The sequence below is a fragment of the Tamandua tetradactyla genome, chromosome 1, assembly GCF_023851605.1.
Source record: "Tamandua tetradactyla isolate mTamTet1 chromosome 1, mTamTet1.pri, whole genome shotgun sequence".
Classification (NCBI taxonomy): Eukaryota; Metazoa; Chordata; class Mammalia; order Pilosa; family Myrmecophagidae; genus Tamandua; species Tamandua tetradactyla.
In genome coordinates, this window is record NC_135327.1 from 6,734,567 (window position 1) to 6,754,055 (window position 19,489).

At 48.4% G+C, this 19,489-nt stretch overlaps 1 protein-coding gene across 1 annotated transcript; it reads right to left on the reverse strand.

Annotated features, from left to right (window-relative positions):
• Positions 1-4,591: 4,591 nt before the first annotated feature.
• Positions 4,592-14,231, reverse strand: PIGT (phosphatidylinositol glycan anchor biosynthesis class T). The gene is made up of 12 exons (XM_077167920.1): positions 13,999-14,231; positions 13,273-13,450; positions 11,317-11,444; positions 10,899-10,999; positions 10,673-10,759; positions 10,060-10,147; positions 9,881-9,978; positions 9,623-9,788; positions 8,685-8,885; positions 6,146-6,311; positions 5,930-6,013; positions 4,592-5,241 (listed from the first exon to the last, which is right to left on the reverse strand). Exons 1-12 carry the CDS (start codon positions 14,189-14,191, stop codon positions 4,989-4,991), a joined length of 1,743 nt encoding a protein of 580 aa, XP_077024035.1. The 5' UTR covers positions 14,192-14,231; the 3' UTR covers positions 4,592-4,988.
• Between the last annotated feature and the right edge of the window lie 5,258 nt (positions 14,232-19,489).

Below are 19,489 nucleotides of genomic sequence, written 5' to 3' on the forward strand. Positions count from 1 at the left end.
CCGATGAACAAAGAGGTCTCTTTTCTTTCCTGGGATGTTGAGACAACTACATAGGAGGCTCTGGAGGGGAACCAGTAATAGTAGAATGGAGAGCAGCTGTGCTGGGCCCTCAGCGACCATCTGATCCAGGCCACTCATTTTACATTCAGGGAAACAGAAGCCCCCAGGGGTCGCTTATGGCCCAAGGTCACAGGGACGCAAGTCTGCAGCGACGCGACTGGGTCTGGCATTCTAGAGGTGACAGAAGCTCTGACTTAGGGGATTTACTCGGTAGCTCCCGTGAGTCCCTCGAAGGCAAGTGCTACTGCCTCCAGGGAAGAAGGCCAGCTGCTCTGTGCCCATGCCCTGTGTCCAGGGTGCTTCCTCTTCTAGGACCCTTTTCCCAGCCCACGGGAACAATCTCCATCTCCTTGAGCTGCAGGTATAAAGTGCCAGCCACAGTCACGGCCTGGACCTCTCAGATGTGGCACCACAAGGCGCTGCAGCCTCCTTGCCCTCTACCTGTTGGGCTTGGCCAGCTTGGGGAAGACCTCAGGTGAGCTGAGGGGCTGGGGAGGGGGAATCCCTGATACCCAATAGGAGAGAGGCTGTTCCAACAGGCTACCTGGCGTCATCTCCTCAAGAGGAAGGTCTGGTGTGGCAAGAGGCTCACCTGTAGTCACCCTCCAACCTGTGGCAGGTCTGCAGCCAGGACCACTGGTGTCTATTTGGTTTAATTAAATCTTCACCAAATTTTGATTCTAATGACAACAGCAATACCTGGCTTTTGTTTTAAAAAGGCGCACAATGCCTAACAGTGTGTTAACTTAAGAAGTGGGTGCCCTGAATAAAAAAGTATTTGCAAAGTCCCCTTCGGGAAATGGTGAGAAAGGGGGAAAATTCAACTTCCCCAAGTTGAATTCTTGATATTCTCAGAAGCAGTGGGGACAACCAAAGCTATAGGCTGAACCCCCAGTCTTGGGATTTGTTCATATGAAACTTAACCCCACAAAGGATAGGTCAAGCCTACTTAAAATTAGGCCTAAGAGTCACCCCCAAGAGAACCTCTTTTGTTGCTCAGATGTGGCCTCTCTCTCCAGCCAACACAACAAGCAAACTCACCACCCTCCCCCTGTCTATGTGGGACATGACTCCCAGGGGTGTGGACCTTCCTGGCAATGTGGGACAGAAATCCTAGAATGAGCTGAGACTCAGCATCAAGGGATTGAGAAAACCTTCTCCACCAAAAGGGGGAAGAGTGAAATGAGACAAAGTGTCAACGGCTGAGAGATTCCAAACAGAGTCAAGAGGTTATCCTGGAGGTTATTCTTACGCATTAAATAGATATCACCTTTTTAGTTAAGGCGTAACAGAGAGGCTGGAGGGAACTGCCTGAAAATGTAGAGCTGTGTTCCAGTAGCCATGTTTCTTGAAGATGATTGTATAATGATATAGCTTTCACAGTGTGACTGTGTGATTGTGAAAACCTTGTGTCTGATGCTCCTTTTATCTACCTTGTCAACAGATGAGTAGAACATATGGAATAAAAACAATAGGGGGAACAAATGTTAAAATAAATTTAGTTTGAAATGCTAGTGATCAATGAAAGGGAGGGGTAAGGGGTATAGTATGTATAAATCTTTTTTCTGTTTTCATTTTATTTCTTTTTCTGAATAGATGCAAATGTTCCAAGAAATGATCATGATGATGAATATGCAACTATGTGATGCTACTGTAAATTACTGATTCTATATGTAGAACGGAATGATCAAAATAGGAATGTTTGCATTTCTTTGGTGTTTTTTGGTATTTAAAAAAAATAAAAATAATAAACAACAAAAAAAGAAGTGGGTGCCCTGTTTTACACACCTCCCACAGTCCAACTCCCCAGATGCAGCCATGTCAGCAAAATTCTCATGAGAGAAAATAAATCGTCATAATGCTTTAAAAAAATGAGACCAAGTTCTCAAACTCGGGTGCCCACTGGAGTTACCTGGGAACTCTCAGTCCCGCCCTTGGAGATTCTGATTTAATCGGTCTGGGGTGAAGCCTGGGCATCAGGGTTTTTTTCTTTTCAAGTTCCCCAGGAGATTCTAACGTGCCACCAAGGTTGAGAACTGCTGCTCAAACAGAAGGGCTTGAATTCCCTTCCTGAGATGACCTCTTATTTCTTCTAGAATCGGGGTGTCCCAGTAGATCCAGCATGGCGAAGGACGTGTGCACTGGGGGTTCCCAGAAGGGGGAGAGGAGCTGTGTGACCCCCTGTCTTTGTGTACCTGAGAGATGCTGTCCTCGCGGAACGCGGATGTGTCAAAACGGTGAGTGCTGCGACCCACGAAGGAACGCACCGGGCCCCCGCGTGTCCGCGGCTGGAGGTGGAAGCGCGCGCACCCACACACCGTCAGCAGCCACCTCCGGCGATGAGCAGGTCCCAGCATGAGGAATTACAGTAATTCAGTGAAAGAGTTCGGTTTCCTTGTAAACCGATAGTAAAGATTTTTAAAAATGTAAAGACCTTATTACCCAGCTGTAAAAACCATACTTGATCATGGTCGTTCAAACAATACTAAAAAGAATTTTTAGAAAATTGAAATCACCTGCAATTCTACTACCCAGAGATGACTACTCTAAACACTTACCTTCAAGCCATCTCTCTACGGAGTCATACGCTTGATTCCACATCTATGGGACCACAGTATAGCTCCTATGCTGTACTTCACTTATTGTTTTTTAATTTTTTAATTTTATTTTTTTAATACCAAAAAACATGTAACAAACACAAACATTCCTATTTTGATCATTCCGTTCTACATATATAATCAGTAATTCACAATATCATCACATAGTTCCATATTCATCCTCATGATCGTTTCTTGGAATATTTGCATCTATTCAGAAAAAGAAATAAAATGAAAACAGAAAAAAAATTCATATGTACCATACTCCTTTCATTGATCACTAGCATTTCAAACTAATTTTTTTTTTTTTTTTTTTTTTACATGGGCAGGCACCAGGAACCGAACCCGGGTCCTCTGGCATGGCAGGCAAGCATTCTTGCCTGATGAGCCACCATGGCCCACCCTCAAACTAAATTTATTTTAATATTTGTTCCCCTATTATTTTTTTATTCCATATGTTCTACTCATCTGTTGATAAGGTAGATAAAAGGAGCATCAGACACAAGGTTTTCACAATCACAGTCACATTGTGAAAGCTGTATCATTATACAATCATCCTCAAGAAACATGGCTACTGGAACACAGCTCTACATTTTCAGGCAGTTCCCTCCAGCCTCTCCATGTAATTCACTTTTGTAATAAACTGAACGTATGGACGTCTCTGCACATTGATGTGTCCAGAACAACACTGTGCTCCTTAGGGACAGCCTGCAAGCCCAGGGATCCCTGTTGGCAAACATGTATGTTTTTCCAATGTTTTTTGGAATTGTAAACAAGCCAACCACAAACATCTTGATGTTAGGTTATGAGAGAAAGTGAGATGCAGAGCTTGAGTTTTGAGGTCTGATCTGGGTTTAAACCCCATCTTGAGGGTTTTATGACTCCTGAAGAATTAGAGAGCCTCTCTGAGCTTCAGTTTCCTCGTATGTGGAATGGGGATGGTCATTCTCTCTTCATGGAGTCATTTAATACAGGAAAGGACAGCAAAAACCCAGCACGGTGCCTGGTGAAGAATAGGTGCCCAGAAAAAAATAATCATGAGTTAATAAAAATAACACACATGGAAGTGGTTAAAATGGGAAATGTTATGTTGTATGAGTGCATATATATATATATATACTACAAGAAAAATGAAAAACAAACAAAAACCCTGTGGTTTGAAAAAACAAAACAAAATTTCTTGGGAAAAGAATGGACACATAAATTATAGCCCTTGTCCTTTCTGGACTCTGCAGCTGAATCCAAGCTGACCCCGGAGATGTCTCAAAGTAGCCTTGCCCTGTGCCCACTCTCCAGCAGGCCTGCAGGGGCTAGGGCGGCCAGCACTTCTGCCACTCACCAGCCAGTGGGTGTGACACTGCACCTGTGTGGGTGGAGGGGCAGTGCTGAGACCTGCTTGAGGGTCTGCACACACCCCTCCCACGAGCCCCTCATGGACGCCACCTCCCTCCCATCTGCTCACTCCACACCCTGTCCAGTCACCTCCTGCCACTGACGGGAAACCGTGCCCAAGACCAAACACAAAAACTAAATGCAGAACTCAGCACCTGGGGCCCGGACTGGTGCCATTTGCACTGCAGCCCTGTCCTTAGCATGCTTTCCTGCACCCCAGGAGAACACTTCTGTTTTTCCACTCTATCCGTGGGGCAGGGGGCTGTTCTCAGGCAGGGGGTGACTCATTTTCACAGTCACAGATAGTGCATCTTACATCAACACTGGGGCTTTTTCCCAGTCAAACCCAGGGAGTTTGGGGAATTACAGTCAGATGAGGATGCTGGGGGTGCAGGGGATAAGAAGGAATTTCTGGCAGGTGAGGAGGAGGTAAGGCTTTTTTGGGGGTGTATGTAGGTGAGAAGGGGGAGAGATACTTCTGGCACCCAGAAAAGAAGCCTGAGTTCCCAGACTTCCCAGGCCCCAGGGACAAGAAGCAAGGAGACAAGGAAGCAGCCACTTTATTCCACAACCAGTAAGCGCCACCTATCACACACACCCCACTCTCGAGACTAGTGCTGGCCAACAGAACCTCCAGTGGCAGAAATGCTTTTCTGTGCTGTCCCATACAACAGCCACTGACCACGTGTGGCTTGAAACACAGCTACCGTGGCTTGAGGAACTGACCTTTCACATTAAGTGAACTGAAATCCAAACGGCCACGCGTGGCGCCAGGACTGGCCCCTGGCCTGGTCCACGGATAGTTCGGCTCAAAAGCCAGCTCCAGGTTCTGTTGGGGAGGGCAAGCAGGGGAAGCCGCCCCTGGGGACGTGCCTACCTCCCACCCCCGCCCCCAGGCCAGGCGAACCGGCAGCAAGAGCTGCTAGAGGGGGGCCGCTCTCAGAGCGGGGGGACGCCGCGGACTCGCCGGACGAGGTTGGCCAGGCGCCGGGCCAGGCCGCTGGGGCGGGGCTCCTCGACGTGGAAGGCGCGTGTGAGCAGGTTGTAGAAGGAGCCGTAGCACACGGCCACCACGGTGCACGTGAGGCAGATGACGTTGTAGGGCATGCTGAAGTCCGGCGTGGGCAGGCTCACCAGCAGCGGCTCCGTGTACAGGCGCACGAAGTAGCTCGAGCCATCAGAGGCGGGGAAGCTGGGGGCCAGGGGGGAGGGTGAGGCAGGGCCTGGCTGCCCCCCAGCATCTCACCCCCCCCGCCACACGGCTGCCCGGGGAACCCTACATCAAAGTCTAGTACATGAGCCCGAGAAGGGCAGGCGCGCTCGGCTGACGCGGAGGAGCGGGGCCCTGCCGCTCTCTGCCTCCTGCTATCAGCTTAAACCCTCAAAAAGCCCTCGCAAACAGCCCACTAGAATACCCCCCAACGCCCCCCAGCACCCCACTATTCTCTGGACAAAACACTCCTCTAGACTGCGAGCATCAGGACAGGTGGGACCAGCCTGCTCTGTTTACTGCTGTACCCCCAGTGCTGCCTCGGGTACCCGGGGTCGGCCAAGTGCCCGCTTAAATATTTGTTAAGAGCATCAAGGAATAAATGTAAGCTATAAATACTGCTGGTCTCATATATTTTTTCTTCTAGATGGACTTTAGAATCATTCAATCAATCAAAGTCTTCAGAAATAGTGTAGGTCACTAGAACTTTTATTGGGATTGAGGTGAACCCACGCATTATTTTCGAAGCGGCAGCCTGCCCTGTAGGGGCCAGCCCATCCGTGTAGGCACCCCCCTGAAGGACGTGTCGGCACCCCCCTGAAGGACGCAGCGAAGGGCGCGGTGGGGGAGGGCGAGGAGGGCGCGGTGAGGAGAGCGCAGTCGCACTTACAGTGTATTGAACAGGGGGCTCTCTTCCGGGTTGACGGGCTTGGCTGCCACCATGCTGGGCACGAGGGCACTGAGGACAGAAGGGCTGCAGAGAAGCAGACAGAGGGCTCGTGGACCTAGCTGACTCCCCCACCAAGGAGTCAGCGGCAGAGGCGGTGGGGGCAGGGGGTATGGGGTGGGTCAGGCGGGCAGGGACAGCACGTGGGGAGGGCCACACCTGACATAGAAGCCGTGGTTCGGGTCTGGGGTGTACTCGGTCCACTTGAGCAGCGCCCGCTCAAACTGGATGGAGACTTTAGTAACTGAACTGGCCGGCAGCTGAATGAGCATCTCCAGGAGGTGGGGCTGCAGCCGATCCTGGGCAGGCTGGTAGTGAATGTAACCTGGGGAGACAGGCAAGGGTCACCCATGGGGTCAGACCACCCACACCTCCTGTCTCTACTACCTGCCTAGAAGGGAGGCTATGGAACACAGGGGTCAGAAGGACCAGGAAGGGAGCAGGGCATCACACTGTTCTGGAACAGCCTTCCCGGAGCGTGTTCACAAATTTCACATCACCAAAACTGGGGCACCACAGAGCAGGGGTCCTGATGGAATGTAATCGGAAGTTCACAGAGCCCCTGTTAAGTTTACCTGCTAAAAACATGGGCTCTGAATCTCATCAAGTCTCAAACTCTAACCACCAATATACAAGAATTATAGGGGATCAATCTTGGGGTTTGTTCATATGAAACTTAACCTCACAAAGGGTAGGCTAAGCCTACTTAAAATTAGGCCTAAGAGTCACCCCCAAGAGAGCCTCTTTTGTTGCTCAGATGTGGCCTCTCTCTCCAGCCAACATGACAAGCAAACTCACCGCCCTTCCCCTGTCTACGTGGGATGTGACTCCCAGGGGTGTGGACTTTCATGGCAACATGGGACAGAAATCCTAGAATGAGCTGAGACTCAGCATCAAGGGATTGAGAAAACCTTCTCGACCAAAAGGGGGAAGAGAGAAATGAGACAAAATAAAGTATCAATGGCTGAGAGATTCCAAACAGAATTGAGAGGTTATCCTGGAAGTTATTCTCATACATTATATAGATATTATCTTTTTAGTTAAGGTATATTGGAGAGGCTGGAGGGAACTGCCTGAAAATGTAGAGCTGTGTTCCAGTAGCCATGTTCCTTGAAGATGATTGTATGCTATAGCTTTCACAATGTGACTGTGTGATTGTGAAAACTTTGTGTCTGATGCTATTTTTATCTACAGTACGAACAGATGAGTAAAACATATGGATTAAAAATAAATAAATAATAGGGGGAACAAATGTTAAAGTACATTTAGTAGATTGAAACGAAATGAATTTTTTTTCTTTTTATTTCTTTTTCTGAACTGATGTAAATGTTCTCAGGAATTATCATGATGATGAACATACAACTATGTGATACTGTGAGTTACTGATTATATACCAAGAATGGAATGATCATATGGTAAGAATGTTCATATTTGTATGTTGTTATATTTTTTAAAAAAGTTTTTAAATTAAACAAAATTAAAAAAAGAATTATAGGGGATGGAACAACATGTTAAATATAGCATTAGGACAAATCCAGAATGTAGGACATCCCATACACCAAACGACCCAGTTTCTCCAACAAATAAATGGCATTAAAAAAAAAGAAAAGAGTGGAAACTGTTACTGATTAAAAGAGACTTAAGAGGCATATCAAGCAAATGTAATATGAGGACGTGTTTAGATCCCAATTCAAACAAACCAAGAGTAAAAAGTTATTTGTAAGACCACCAGGGAAAACAGAAGTGATAATAGATGATCATTTTTCTTAAAGGCCTTTATCTGTTAGAGATATATACTGAAGTACTTAAAGATGAGGTGATATAATGTCTGGGATTTGCTTTAAAAATAAAGCAAAAAAGTAAAGGAGCGAATGGAAACGAGAACAGCCAGAAGTTGGACACTACTGAGGCTGGGTGATGAGTACATGGAGTTCGCTATACTAGCCTATTTGGGTCTGTGTCCGAACCTTTCCAGAGTAAAAGGTTAAAAAAAGACAGAAAACTCCACAGAACACACAGGTAGGCTATTTGCAGTAGAGATTCTTAAGGTGGTACAAATACGGGTGTTGAAAATAAGTAAAACTACTAACCACAGACTTGAAAATATGGGAAATTACAGGGGTATTTAAAGATGTTTAAGTGTGGCTGTTTGGGATGTGATAAAACCTCTTCTTAAGAAGTCTTCTTCTTTATCACTAGTCCCCTTCTACTCCAGAGAAAAATGGGGGCTTTAGTGCTATGCCTGGAACCTAACAGGAAACACTTTCTAAATATTAACTCTCCCTAAAAAAAAGCTGTGCCTCCACCTCTCTCGAGGCAGCAAACCCCCCTATCCCAGCTCTGTTACCTTCTTTGCCTTCAAAGCCCTATTTTCTTGCCAACGCTTTCTCTACCGCAAAAGATTCACAAATCTTCACAAAACACCAAGATCTGTCCATGGTTCCAGAAAGAAGGAGAAAGTGAGAAGACAGGGAGGCTGCTGCCCTCCCACAGTCCTATTAATAATCCCCAGCACTGTGTGTTCTAGTTGCTTTTGCTTTATAAGTTACTGCCAAATCTGGCACAGGAAGACCACCTCTTCCCACTTATTGAAGCCTTCCTAACTCTTTATAAAGCCTGCATCTCTCTGCAGATGCCCTCCCAGGGTTGGGGGTCAGTGAGCGCACAGGGCTGGGGCCATCTGGGTGCAGAGGCTCACTCGGTGTGTTGGCCTTGCCCTTGGAGGTGATGCTGAGGGTGTGCACGTAGAGCCGCAGGTACCAGGGCACGGTGTCCAGCAGCAGCACGGGGAAGGCCCGGGACGGGTGGGTGTTGTAGAGCAGCGTGCTCAGCTCCCCCTTCTGCAGCCCGTAGCCGCTCACGTAGCGCTGGGCGTGCAGGAAGGGCGCCGGGGGGGCCTCTGTGGGAGGAAAGTCAGCAGTCAACAGCTCCTCTCCACCCCCTCCCCACACCACGCTGAGTCCCAGAGTCAGGGGGTGGATGGGGAAAAGCCCGGCCACCAGAACTGGGGGACTGGTTCCAGAACGATCCCCGTCTCCCCCAACCCACAAGCAATGAGAATAGAGTTATGATCATTCACTATGTAGTCAGCATATGCCAAGCACCGCGCCCCTTCTAATGCAAGCCAGGGGCTCTCAGGGTGTTCTGGACTGTTCCTTGGTAACTCTGAACACAATCGTAATTAATTAACTTTCTGATGCTTGCCTCAACTAATAGGCATTACATATTTATTTTTTTAACAGCTCAAAACTTGAATGTGTAGTGAAAGGGCATTACATTTCATGGATGCAGGGTGTCCTCTGTCTTTCTCACCCCTCTATGCCAGACACATAGTACAAATTCCAAAAATATTTGTTGATTAAATGAATGCATGAACAAATTCCATGTTCCATACTAATTCTCTCCTCCAGTCCACTAGGAATTACGGTCCCTGTTTCCCAGCTGAGGGCACTAAGACTCAGAGGGCGAAAGCCCTGCCCAAGGTCGCAGGGCTTGGCAGAGGCGGAGGCAGAGGCAGGCCGAGGAGCATCTGGTTCCAGACACAGCCCTATTACCTTACGGCAAAGAGACGGGACTACGGGACGTCCCCAAGAGAAGAACCCTCTCCAGCCCCGTGTGGCCAGTGCACCGACTCACCGTTCTCCAGGGGCTTCTTCCACTTGAGCTGGAGGTTGAGGTTGCGGGAGTTGTTGAGCGTGGCCGTGTCCAGCAAGTCATAGACGGCGTAGGTCTTCCGGCTGCCCAGGATGACGTCCTGGTATGTGCTGGTGGGGGGCGGAGTCACCTCTACCGTCTCACTGTCCTGGGAACACAGGGCCAGGCTGACAGGTGAGCAGAGGGACTGGCCGGTTGGGGGAATGGAGAGGAGGACATGCGGCCGGAGACCTCTGGTACCTTGCTGTAGTTGGTGACGTCCACGTAGACGCGGCTCTCCGAAGCCAAAGGGCAAGGCTCCGTAAGGGTGCGGGAGAACGTCCGGAAGAGGGACCAGTCTGAGGAGGTAGAGAGCCCGGGTGAGTGGGGGCCGGGGCTAGGTGGCTGGGCGGGTAGAGACAGGAACCAGGGCAGCTTACCTTTCTTCCCCTGCCCCGTGATGAAGGCGTCAAACACGACCGTCAGGGTCTGCCGCAGCTCCCAGGAGACGCAGGTGCAGGCGGCATTCTAGCACGCGGCCACAGGCAGCAGTGAGGGGCGCTCCCCCCCAACCACGCGGCCTCGAGGGCTCCTGCCGGGACCCCAGCCCTCACTATTATCTTCCCATCCACTGATGTGCTACATTTACCACTGAGCACTTAACTCTGTGCCAGACCCCGTGCCAAAAGCTTTACGTGTGTGCATCAGTTCACTGAACCTTCACAACCGCCTAGGAGCTGCTACCCTTACTCTCAGTTGCCAGACGAGGAACCCAAGCCTCAGGGAAATGAGTGACTTGCTCAGAGTTATGCCAGCGGGTGAGTGACTGAGCCAGCAGCTGCACTGCATGGCCACAGCTCTTAACCGCTATGCCCCATGACACCTATTTATTGAGTGGCCACCAGGTGACCACTTGGTGTCCTCGGTGTGTGGCCAGTGCCCCTCCCGCTTACCACGTGCTCAGCCTGCCACCCGGAACCTGGGCTCCATGCTTTACCTGCACCTTTTCTCAGAGCCCCTGACAGCACCTGCCCCCCAATGCCGATGACTCACTCTGCAAACAGGGCGAATGTGCACAGCCTGGGAGTGGTAGCTGGTGTGGAACAACCGATCAGCCTTCAGGAGCACCGAGAGGCCTGCCTGGAGGAAGTGGGAAATGGTGAAAATTCAGTACTCTGAGTAGGGCAACAGGCATAGGGCAGCGGTCACCTCCAAACACACCCCGGAAACCCAGCGGTGAAGGAGCATCTACTGGCTCCCCCCACCCCAGGGGCCTCACCCTGGAACTGCAGGGCAGGAGCTTCTTCCATGGAGTGAGGTTCTCGGTGCAGACAACCTCCCGTGGCAGCACCGAGTAGCGCAGGAAGTAGTGGTCAGTGCCTGGGGGCAGAGGACTATGTGGGGTGGGCAAGGCCCCTCCTCTCAGGACCCACACACCCCTAAATGGGGGCGACCCCCTCCCACTTCCCACACAGCCTTCCGGCACCCTGACAGTCCCAGCCAGGGGTGGGGCTCCCTCACTCTCCCGGGAGAAGGCGATGCAGAGAGAGCACAGTCTGCTTGAGTCTCTTCTGGGGCCTACAAAACAGGGGGTTCTGACCCGGCCTACACGAAGGGAGGAGGAAGCTGAGGGGAAAGGAGGCGAAGTCAGGGCAGGGGGTGACAGGGAGGAGAGCGGGGTCGCAGGGCGGTCTCACCATTGGCCAGCCCCAGGGGTTTGAAGGAAGCAGTGGGAGTGACCGTGTTGGTGGAGTCGATGAAGTTGAGGGAGGCGCAGAAGATCCCTGAGAGGACGTTACTGAGCTCCTTCCAGGACTTATCCACACTGGATGGAGACACAAACCCACTCGCTGTCCCGAGGCCACCTCAGGGCTCTCCCGCCAAGCCTGCAGCTGGCTGCAAACCCACAGCGGGGCGAGGCTGGGCTCTCTGCCACTGGACAGACCAGGTGACAGGGTGGGGTAGGGCAGGCATCCTCACCCTCCCAGCCTACCCCTGGGTCCCACTGTCCTGTGAACATCCCCGCATCCCCACATCTTTGATCAGCTGCTCCTCCTGCCCAGGGATGCTCCACTTGTTCCTCTCTGCCGACCTCCAAGGTCCAGCTGCAGTCCTGGGCCCCTCCTCCTACAGCCCTTCCCACTCTCCTCAAACACACCTGCTTGGTCTGAGCCTCTCACTGGCCCCTCGGACAATGCTAGGGACAGCGGCATCTTGTCCTCTGCCTCTTTTCTCTCCAGTGAGGCAGAGAGCACCTTGAGGACTAGGACTAAGTCCAGATCATATGTGTATATCTCCCACAACCCCATGTAAAGTGTCTGGAAAACCCAAGTGAACCCTCTGGGCATGAGGGTAAGACCAGTTTCTACCCTCAAGGTGGGAGGTCTCGCATCCATCAAAGCTCACCGAACAAGGGAAAACAAACATTCTAGGACCTCACAAAGCATCAAGTTAAATTAGGTGCTCTTTTCTTGGAGAAGTATCAAAACAGATTTGCTCTCTAATCACAGGAAGCAGCCAATTTAATTTAATGAGCACCTGAATTCTAAACATCAGCTCTACATTATAGCCAATTATGGGTATTAGTGACAGCAGGGCGGGTGGGGGGGGAAGGCAAGTGAGTCAGAGTTCAGACAAGAGAGGAAGGCTTGGCAAGGCCACCGCTTGCTCCTCACCTGATAGCACCTCTTAAGGCTGTCCTGGGTTTTTGTTTTGTTTTGTTTTTGATAATTCACTGTTCACAAGTCTCCAAAATAAAGATTGCACACCTGAAGCCTGAAAGTTCTAGCCAAAACATCACCATGTTTCATTTGGTTAGTACTACCCAGCATTTCTTAAATTTTAAATTATTTGCTTATATTACAAATTTGCCAATTCTCACAATATAATCCAGATTTCTGGTGTCTCTTAAAAACTGAAAATATTTTATGACACTAGCCCTCTATTCTCACATGGCAACAATCTGTAAGAGCTGAGTGACAGCTTTCTCTTTAGATTGGTGCTCAAGCTTGCCAGAGTTCCCATTACTCCCTACGACACCCCAAAATGTTCTTATCACACTTGTGCTGTTGATTGTTTATAGTAGGATTAAAAAGATAATTGGATATGCTTCTCATACCTGTGTCTTAGCAATACGTTTACACCTTCAGTCACTAAGTTACTTGTCTGGTCCTTGAAGACATGAGTTTGCAAGCTCTGCATAAAGAGATTTTACTCTAAATAGGATAGCTACAGCAACTACTGGGAAATAGATTTCTAGTGACTAGACCTTCTCCCTACCTCAAAAAGCAATTCCTCTGATATGATCATAAGCTGGTACCCTGTAGGACAGCTGCAGTACACTAATATATTTTGTTTGGCCCTCATGCTATTTATTATTATTATTATTACTACTACTAAATTTGAATACCTTTTAAATGGTTCTCCAGTTTGCCAGTTTTCTACTACCTTATGCCCAAGTAACTGGCACCCCATTTCTGGGAGTATAGGGCAAAGAAGTACATTCAGCAAAGTAAAGAATGCCACTCAGTGGTAACATAATATTTTTTTTTAATTTCTATCGTCAGTCTAACCCCCATGGAATTGCTGCCTGCTGGAACTGCTACCCAATGCTCCCTACATGCCCTGTAACAAGACCCAAGGTGGGCACTCACTCAGTGACTGTGTCTTGGAACCAGGCCCAGAGCTCTGCACCTGACGGAGCCTGCAGGAAGGGTGTTCCCCAGTATCGGGTCCTCCAGAAGCCTTGCGTGAGAGAAAGGTGCAGCTCCCGTAGAGAATACTTGGAGATCAGCTGCCCCAGGGCTTTGGGGAAGAGCCTGTAATGAGACACTGAGGGAGAGGGAACAGGTGAGTTATAATTCTGAAGGGAGGGCTCTCAGTTCCCCTGCTCCACACCCAAAACAGCAGTATATCCCTTTGAGGCCAGAGATATCTGGATCCCAGTCTCTGTCACTGTTACTAGCAATGTAATCTTGCCTCTCTATATATCTCAATTTCTTTCTTGTCACCTTTTACAGCGCTTAGCATTGTGCTTAGCACCCATGATAAAGGGTGACGGCCAATAGCATCATCATCATTACTGCTGCCGACAGTGGGCTCTAACTAAAAGTTCAGAGTGTCTGCCTGGAGCTGCGGCAAGAGCGCCAGACAAGGATATGGGAGTCATTGCCCCCCTCCAGGCCTGTTTATCGTCGGTAAAACGGGATTCTTCAATAACTAACTACCCCATCCTTCCCCAGTGACCCAGCTCGCGGGGCCTCAAGCCCGGGGAGCAGAACCCCACTCTGGGATCAGGCTCCGCGCCCAAGGCTTCCCTCCACTCCACGCCCAGCAGATGCCGCCGAAATCTTTCCAAGATCAGGTTCGAGACCTCTTACCTCCTTCCCGCTGAAGCTCCGAATCCCAGCGCGTTCGGAATTGAAATGTGGCAGCTACGTCCCCGGAAGGCAGGGGGGTGATGACGAGCTCCTCCCGCAGACTGTCGCGTGGGGGCTCAGCACGGCCCCAGCCGCCTGGCCCCAGGAGAAGCAGCAGCAAAAGCAGGGTACCGAGCGGCACGGCCGCCGCCATGCCTGCGGCTGCTTCCGCCTCCCAGCGACGCCCGCCCTCGCGTAAGGCCGACAGCCAATAGGAAGTGTGGATGAGAAGTGGTTTCCGGTGCCATCCCGGAAACCCGGGTGCAGGTGCTAGAGCCGTGGCCTGGACAGGTGCGCGGGTTGGTGGGGAAACGGTCGGGAGGTTCCTTTCAGGCCTGGTGGGTCTGTGCAGGCGCCAAGGGGGCATGAAGGGGAGTGGGCGACTGGTGTGGCGCGGGGCTGGACTGCGGATCCACTCACTTCGAGATATCGCCACCCACCAGGAAGTGTTTAAATTAGGCCACTCTCATTGTGCTCGTTTGATACTGGAAGAAACAGAGACTGAAAAGTTAATTACTTTTGAGAGATCACACAGCTAGGCTCCTGCCTCCTAATTCTCCTGTCTCCATTTGCTGGGTCCTAAGCCCAGCCAGCTCCTCCGGTGGCAGAGCTTTGCTGCAAAAGTCCCAAATCACTGGCCCTTTTATTATGAAAAATGTTAAACGTACAGCAGAATTGAAAGAACCTTACCGTCAACATTTGTTTTCCCACCACCTAGGTTCCACTATTTGCTTTTGTCACGTTTGTCTGTACATCCGTCAATTCATATTTTGTTGCAAATTCAAAGTAAATTGCTGACATTAGCCACTTCTCCCCAAATATTCAAGCACACATATCAACTAGAGCTTATATATGTTAATATTTTTAATACTGATGTAAAATTTACAATGAAATACACGAATCTGAAGTGTATGTTCACCAACTTTTTACAAATGCATTCACCTTTGTAACCCAAACCCTTAACAAGATAGAGAACATTACTAAAACCCCAGAAAATTCACTGATGCTCCCTCCTAGCGGATTCATGCCTCCATCCCACCTTCCAGAGGCAACCACCATTCAGATTTTTTCCCACCATATGTTAGTTTAGCCTGTTGTATAACTTCATATAAATGAAATCATAAATACATACACTTTCAGTATTATACTTCTTTCACTGAGCAAAATGTGTTTGAGAATCATCTATGTTCTTGCATTTCTCAGTAGTTCGTTTTTATTGCTGCATAGTATAGATATACTATAGTCTATCCATTCTCCTGTTGATGGCCACCCCAGTTCTTTCAAGTTTTGGGTTATGAACAAAATTGTCATACAATTTATTTTGTAGACCTACAGTTTTCATCTCTCCTGTATAAATATTGAGAAGTAAAATGGTTGGGTCAGAGAGTAGGTATATGTGTAATTTTATAAGAAACTTCCTGACCTTTCTCCAAAATGTGTCATTTTATACTCTCACCAACAATGTATGAGAGTTCTGGTTGCTCCACATTGTCAACATTTGGCATTGTTAGTCTTTACTTTTTTGCCATTTAGGTGTGTATGTACTGGGGTCTCTGTGCTTTTAATTTGCATTCTCTCGTGACTAGTGATGTTAAGCATCTTTTCATGTGCTTATTGGCCATCTGTATATTTTCTTTTATGAATGGTCTGTTCAAATCGTTTGCCTCCCTTCTCCCCGCCACTTTTTTTATTGGCTTGCTTTTTATTTGAGTTGTAGGAGTTCCCATGTCAAATCCCTGCTTCCGTTTTCCCACCTGTCCTATGGGGAAGACATTCATAAAGAATTTTGTGGACAGTCTTTTGGTAAAACTTAGAGCCATACTTCTAAGAAGAGCTAAATTTGGTTACAGGCAGGTGTGCCAAGACCAACCAGAGAGGAAGTGCCTAAAAGATGTGTTTCATTATGCCCTCACTCCACCTCCAGTGGTCTACCTCTTTACACATGGAATGGTAAAGAAGGCCCAGAGCTTAGATACCAGAGAGATCTGAGTTCAAATCCCCACTTCAGCCTTTAATCTGTATGAGCATGAACAACCTGAGTGTCACTTTTCCTCACCTATAAACTGGAGAGAGCTATTTGCAGCCTTCTTGTAAGGATTGGAATTTATGTATATATAGGATCTAGAATGTAGTAAGTGCTGATACATAACATTTACCAACATGATACTCAAATGACTCTATGAGGTAGTTATTCCATTACATTCTCTCCACTTTCCAGATGAAGAGACTGAGGTACATGCCTAAGAGCACAGTGAGTAATGGGTCCAGAACTAGAGTCCATGCTTTAATCTCAAAATAAAGCAAAGCAAACGGTAGCTTACATCATCAAGACCTAGCTTAACAGCCACTTTCAATGAAGACTTACCTTCTCTCACTCCAGCGTGTTACAGTCCTTTATGCACTGCTGTTACAACTCTTATATTTATTCCATTTATCTGTGGCCATGTCTGCTCTTGGAAGAGCTCCTGGTCATCTTTAGTATCTCTCTTGTCTAAGCAAGAGGCTAACATATAGTAGGTGCTCCATAATGTTTGAATGAATGAACAAATAAAACATCACAGCAGTTCCATGTTGTCCCCATACTATCATGTAAGTTCTGTGCACTCCTGGAGATTGCTATGGCTGTGAGCCTTCCAGGAACCCTTCCGCCCAGCTATGGTCCCTTCTGTTTCCTCCAGAGCATAAGGTTCTACAAGGATGAGTCTTGTCTTCTTCCCCTTCTCTCCACAGTCTGTCAGGATGTCCATCCTATGACAGATCTATGCAACAGACAGAAGTCATACTGTGGCTTGGTCACTGGAAGCTGGGCTCCTTGCCAAGGAGTTGGCTACAAACCATCCTTCCATCTCCAAGAGCACTGTGTGGCCTCAAAAACCAGTCAGCTGGAGATGCTGGCTCTGAAGGGCAGCCAAGCTCCTGTGGTTTGGCAGGAGAAGAGGTCATTGTCCCAGCAAGGAAGTGGTCCTGGGGTGTGGGCTGACCCTAGACTTTTCTAGGCAGGAATTGAGGCTCATGTCTGCTGAACTGAAGGCCCCCCATAGGCCCACAAACAATTCTACATCTTGAAAGGGCTATAGATCCCTCTCCCCGCCCCCAACACCCTGCTCTTAGCACTGTGTGCCTGGGGTACTAAAAGATTTAGAATAATAAGTTGATGACAACTATCTAGTCCAGCTTCCTATCATTCACCCAGGACGGAAGGGGGGTAGACTCAGGAGCTGAGAAGCCTTGCAAAACAGAGCTGCAGGGAGTCAAGGTCTTCAGCCCAGAAGGCTCAGCCACAATCAGACAAGAGATACAGGGTTGCTACTCCAAAGAAGTGAAGGGTATGGCAAAGGCAGAAGGAACCCCCAAAAGTCCCAGAGGTCAGAGCCCTGGCCCAACTTAGTGGATGATCTCAGCTTGGATGCAGACGCTCAGGGACAAGAGGTATTCACTGCACAGCTTCCTGGAGACAGGGAAAGGCTGTGGGCTCTGCTGAAGAATGCTTGCACTTCCCTGGAGGTTCTAACAGTAGGAAGAGCATTTAGGAGCAGTCACTTACAATGGCCTCCCAAAACGGTGAAAGCAGATGGAACCATGGGAAGACCACAGCCCTGCCACTCAGCCTGGGTGGCACAAAGAGCTTTGGGGTTTAGGCTTAAGTTCATGATCCCAAGGGTGGAGTTTGATGTATAAAGGGAGGTGGGATGACTTTTTTTTTCCTAATGTGAGAATTAGTTGATGTTCCTTAAGCTCATTCTTTCACTGAACACTCCCTCCCTGGGCAAGCTCATTCACACTCATGGCTTCAGTTACCATCTATTCATGGATGACTCACTATTTTCCAGCCCATTCTTCTCATCTAAATTCCACACCCATGGGTTGAAGTGCCTACATGCCACATCCTCTTGGATGTCTCAAAGGCACCTCGCACTCAAGTCCAAAACCAAAGTTTTGACCTTCTCAAGCCCGGTTCTCTCCTAGCAGTCCCTGCCTGGGAAAAGAGCCCCCCAAATCACCCTGTTGCCCATGGCAGAAAAAATGGTGGCACCTTCGACCCCTTCCTCTCTCATATCTACCCATCCCATTTTGGGGAATCTGCCTCCTAAGTATCTCTTCAACTCCTTTCACTTTTCTCCATTTCCCCTCCCTCTACCCTGGTCCATTTTTTTATTATCCATGTTGCTGCAGTCATCTGGTTGCCAGGCAGCCATGGTGGTTTCTTCCTGCCAGAACTCCACCGGGAGCCTTCTAGCCATTCTTCTGGTTTACTCATCCTTCAGGTCACAGCTCGAATGCCACTTGCTCAAGGGTAACACCCTGTGACCCAAGAAGTCTATTAACTCTTTTTTACCACTTGTCATAGTTACAATTTTGCATTTGGATCAGTAAACTTTGTAAGAGCAGGAACATGTTTGTTTGTTTTTCCTACAACTGCAGCCCCAAGGCCACTTTCAGTATGTTGAATATCAGACCCTGATATTTAACATTTAATTGTTTATACCCTCCCCTCCTTTGACCCAGTTAAGCTCATCATTACCACTATCTTCTAGGCTACTATTACCTCTTGCATGGATTGCTGTGCTATTTGGCTGTCTTCAGTCTGTCTTCCTCCAGTGTATTCTCCTCACTGAGGCCAGACATAGCTTCTTAACAAGCAAATTCAATCACTTGTAACCCTTCATTACTCCTTAATGTGGCCTCTAACCTGCCAACTGCTGGTTACCTACCCAATGACTACTGTCCTCTTCTTCCTTAGAAACAGAACCTTGAGTCTATTCCAGACAGCAGTGTGCCCTACTAAAGGACTTTAGTAGGCTCCCTGTGCTAGGGCATTCCTGAGAGGCTTGATTGGGTAGAAATCAGATGTATTGGTAATTCTAAGATTTAAAAGGGCTATCTTTCCAAAGGCCAGAATTTCTTTTTTTCTTTATGTCTAGAAAATGTCTGCAAATAAAACATTTGCTGTGTTACTAAGTTCTGGCCAATGAGATGAAAGTGGATGTTATTGGTTAGAACAACAACAAAAAAAAAACTATTTTGTGAGAACAGACCGGTTCGGTGACCTTTTTGCCCATTCCCCAGTCTCTTCTCCTGCTTTCTGCCAGGTTCAAAGATGATGGTTGAGCAAAAGGTGCCAAAAAGAAGCCCAGGTGCCATTAATGATGGAGCTGCCACACAGCCCTATCCTGTCTGGACTTCGGCTATAAGAGAAAATACGTTTTTATTTTAAGTCACTGTTATTTCTAATCCCTCTTACTAGCAGTCAAATGGAAACCTGATGCAGGCTTCAAAGCATTTCACAGCCTGACTTATGTTCATTGTACTTCTCCCTTCACCCGTAACTACTCTCCTCAGATGCAACAATACAGCTATACTATAATGTTTTCTGGTTCTTTAGGGCTAGGTTCTTTCCATTTAAGGTCTTTCCACAAGCAGCTCCTTCTGCCTAACCTCACTCATTCTTCAG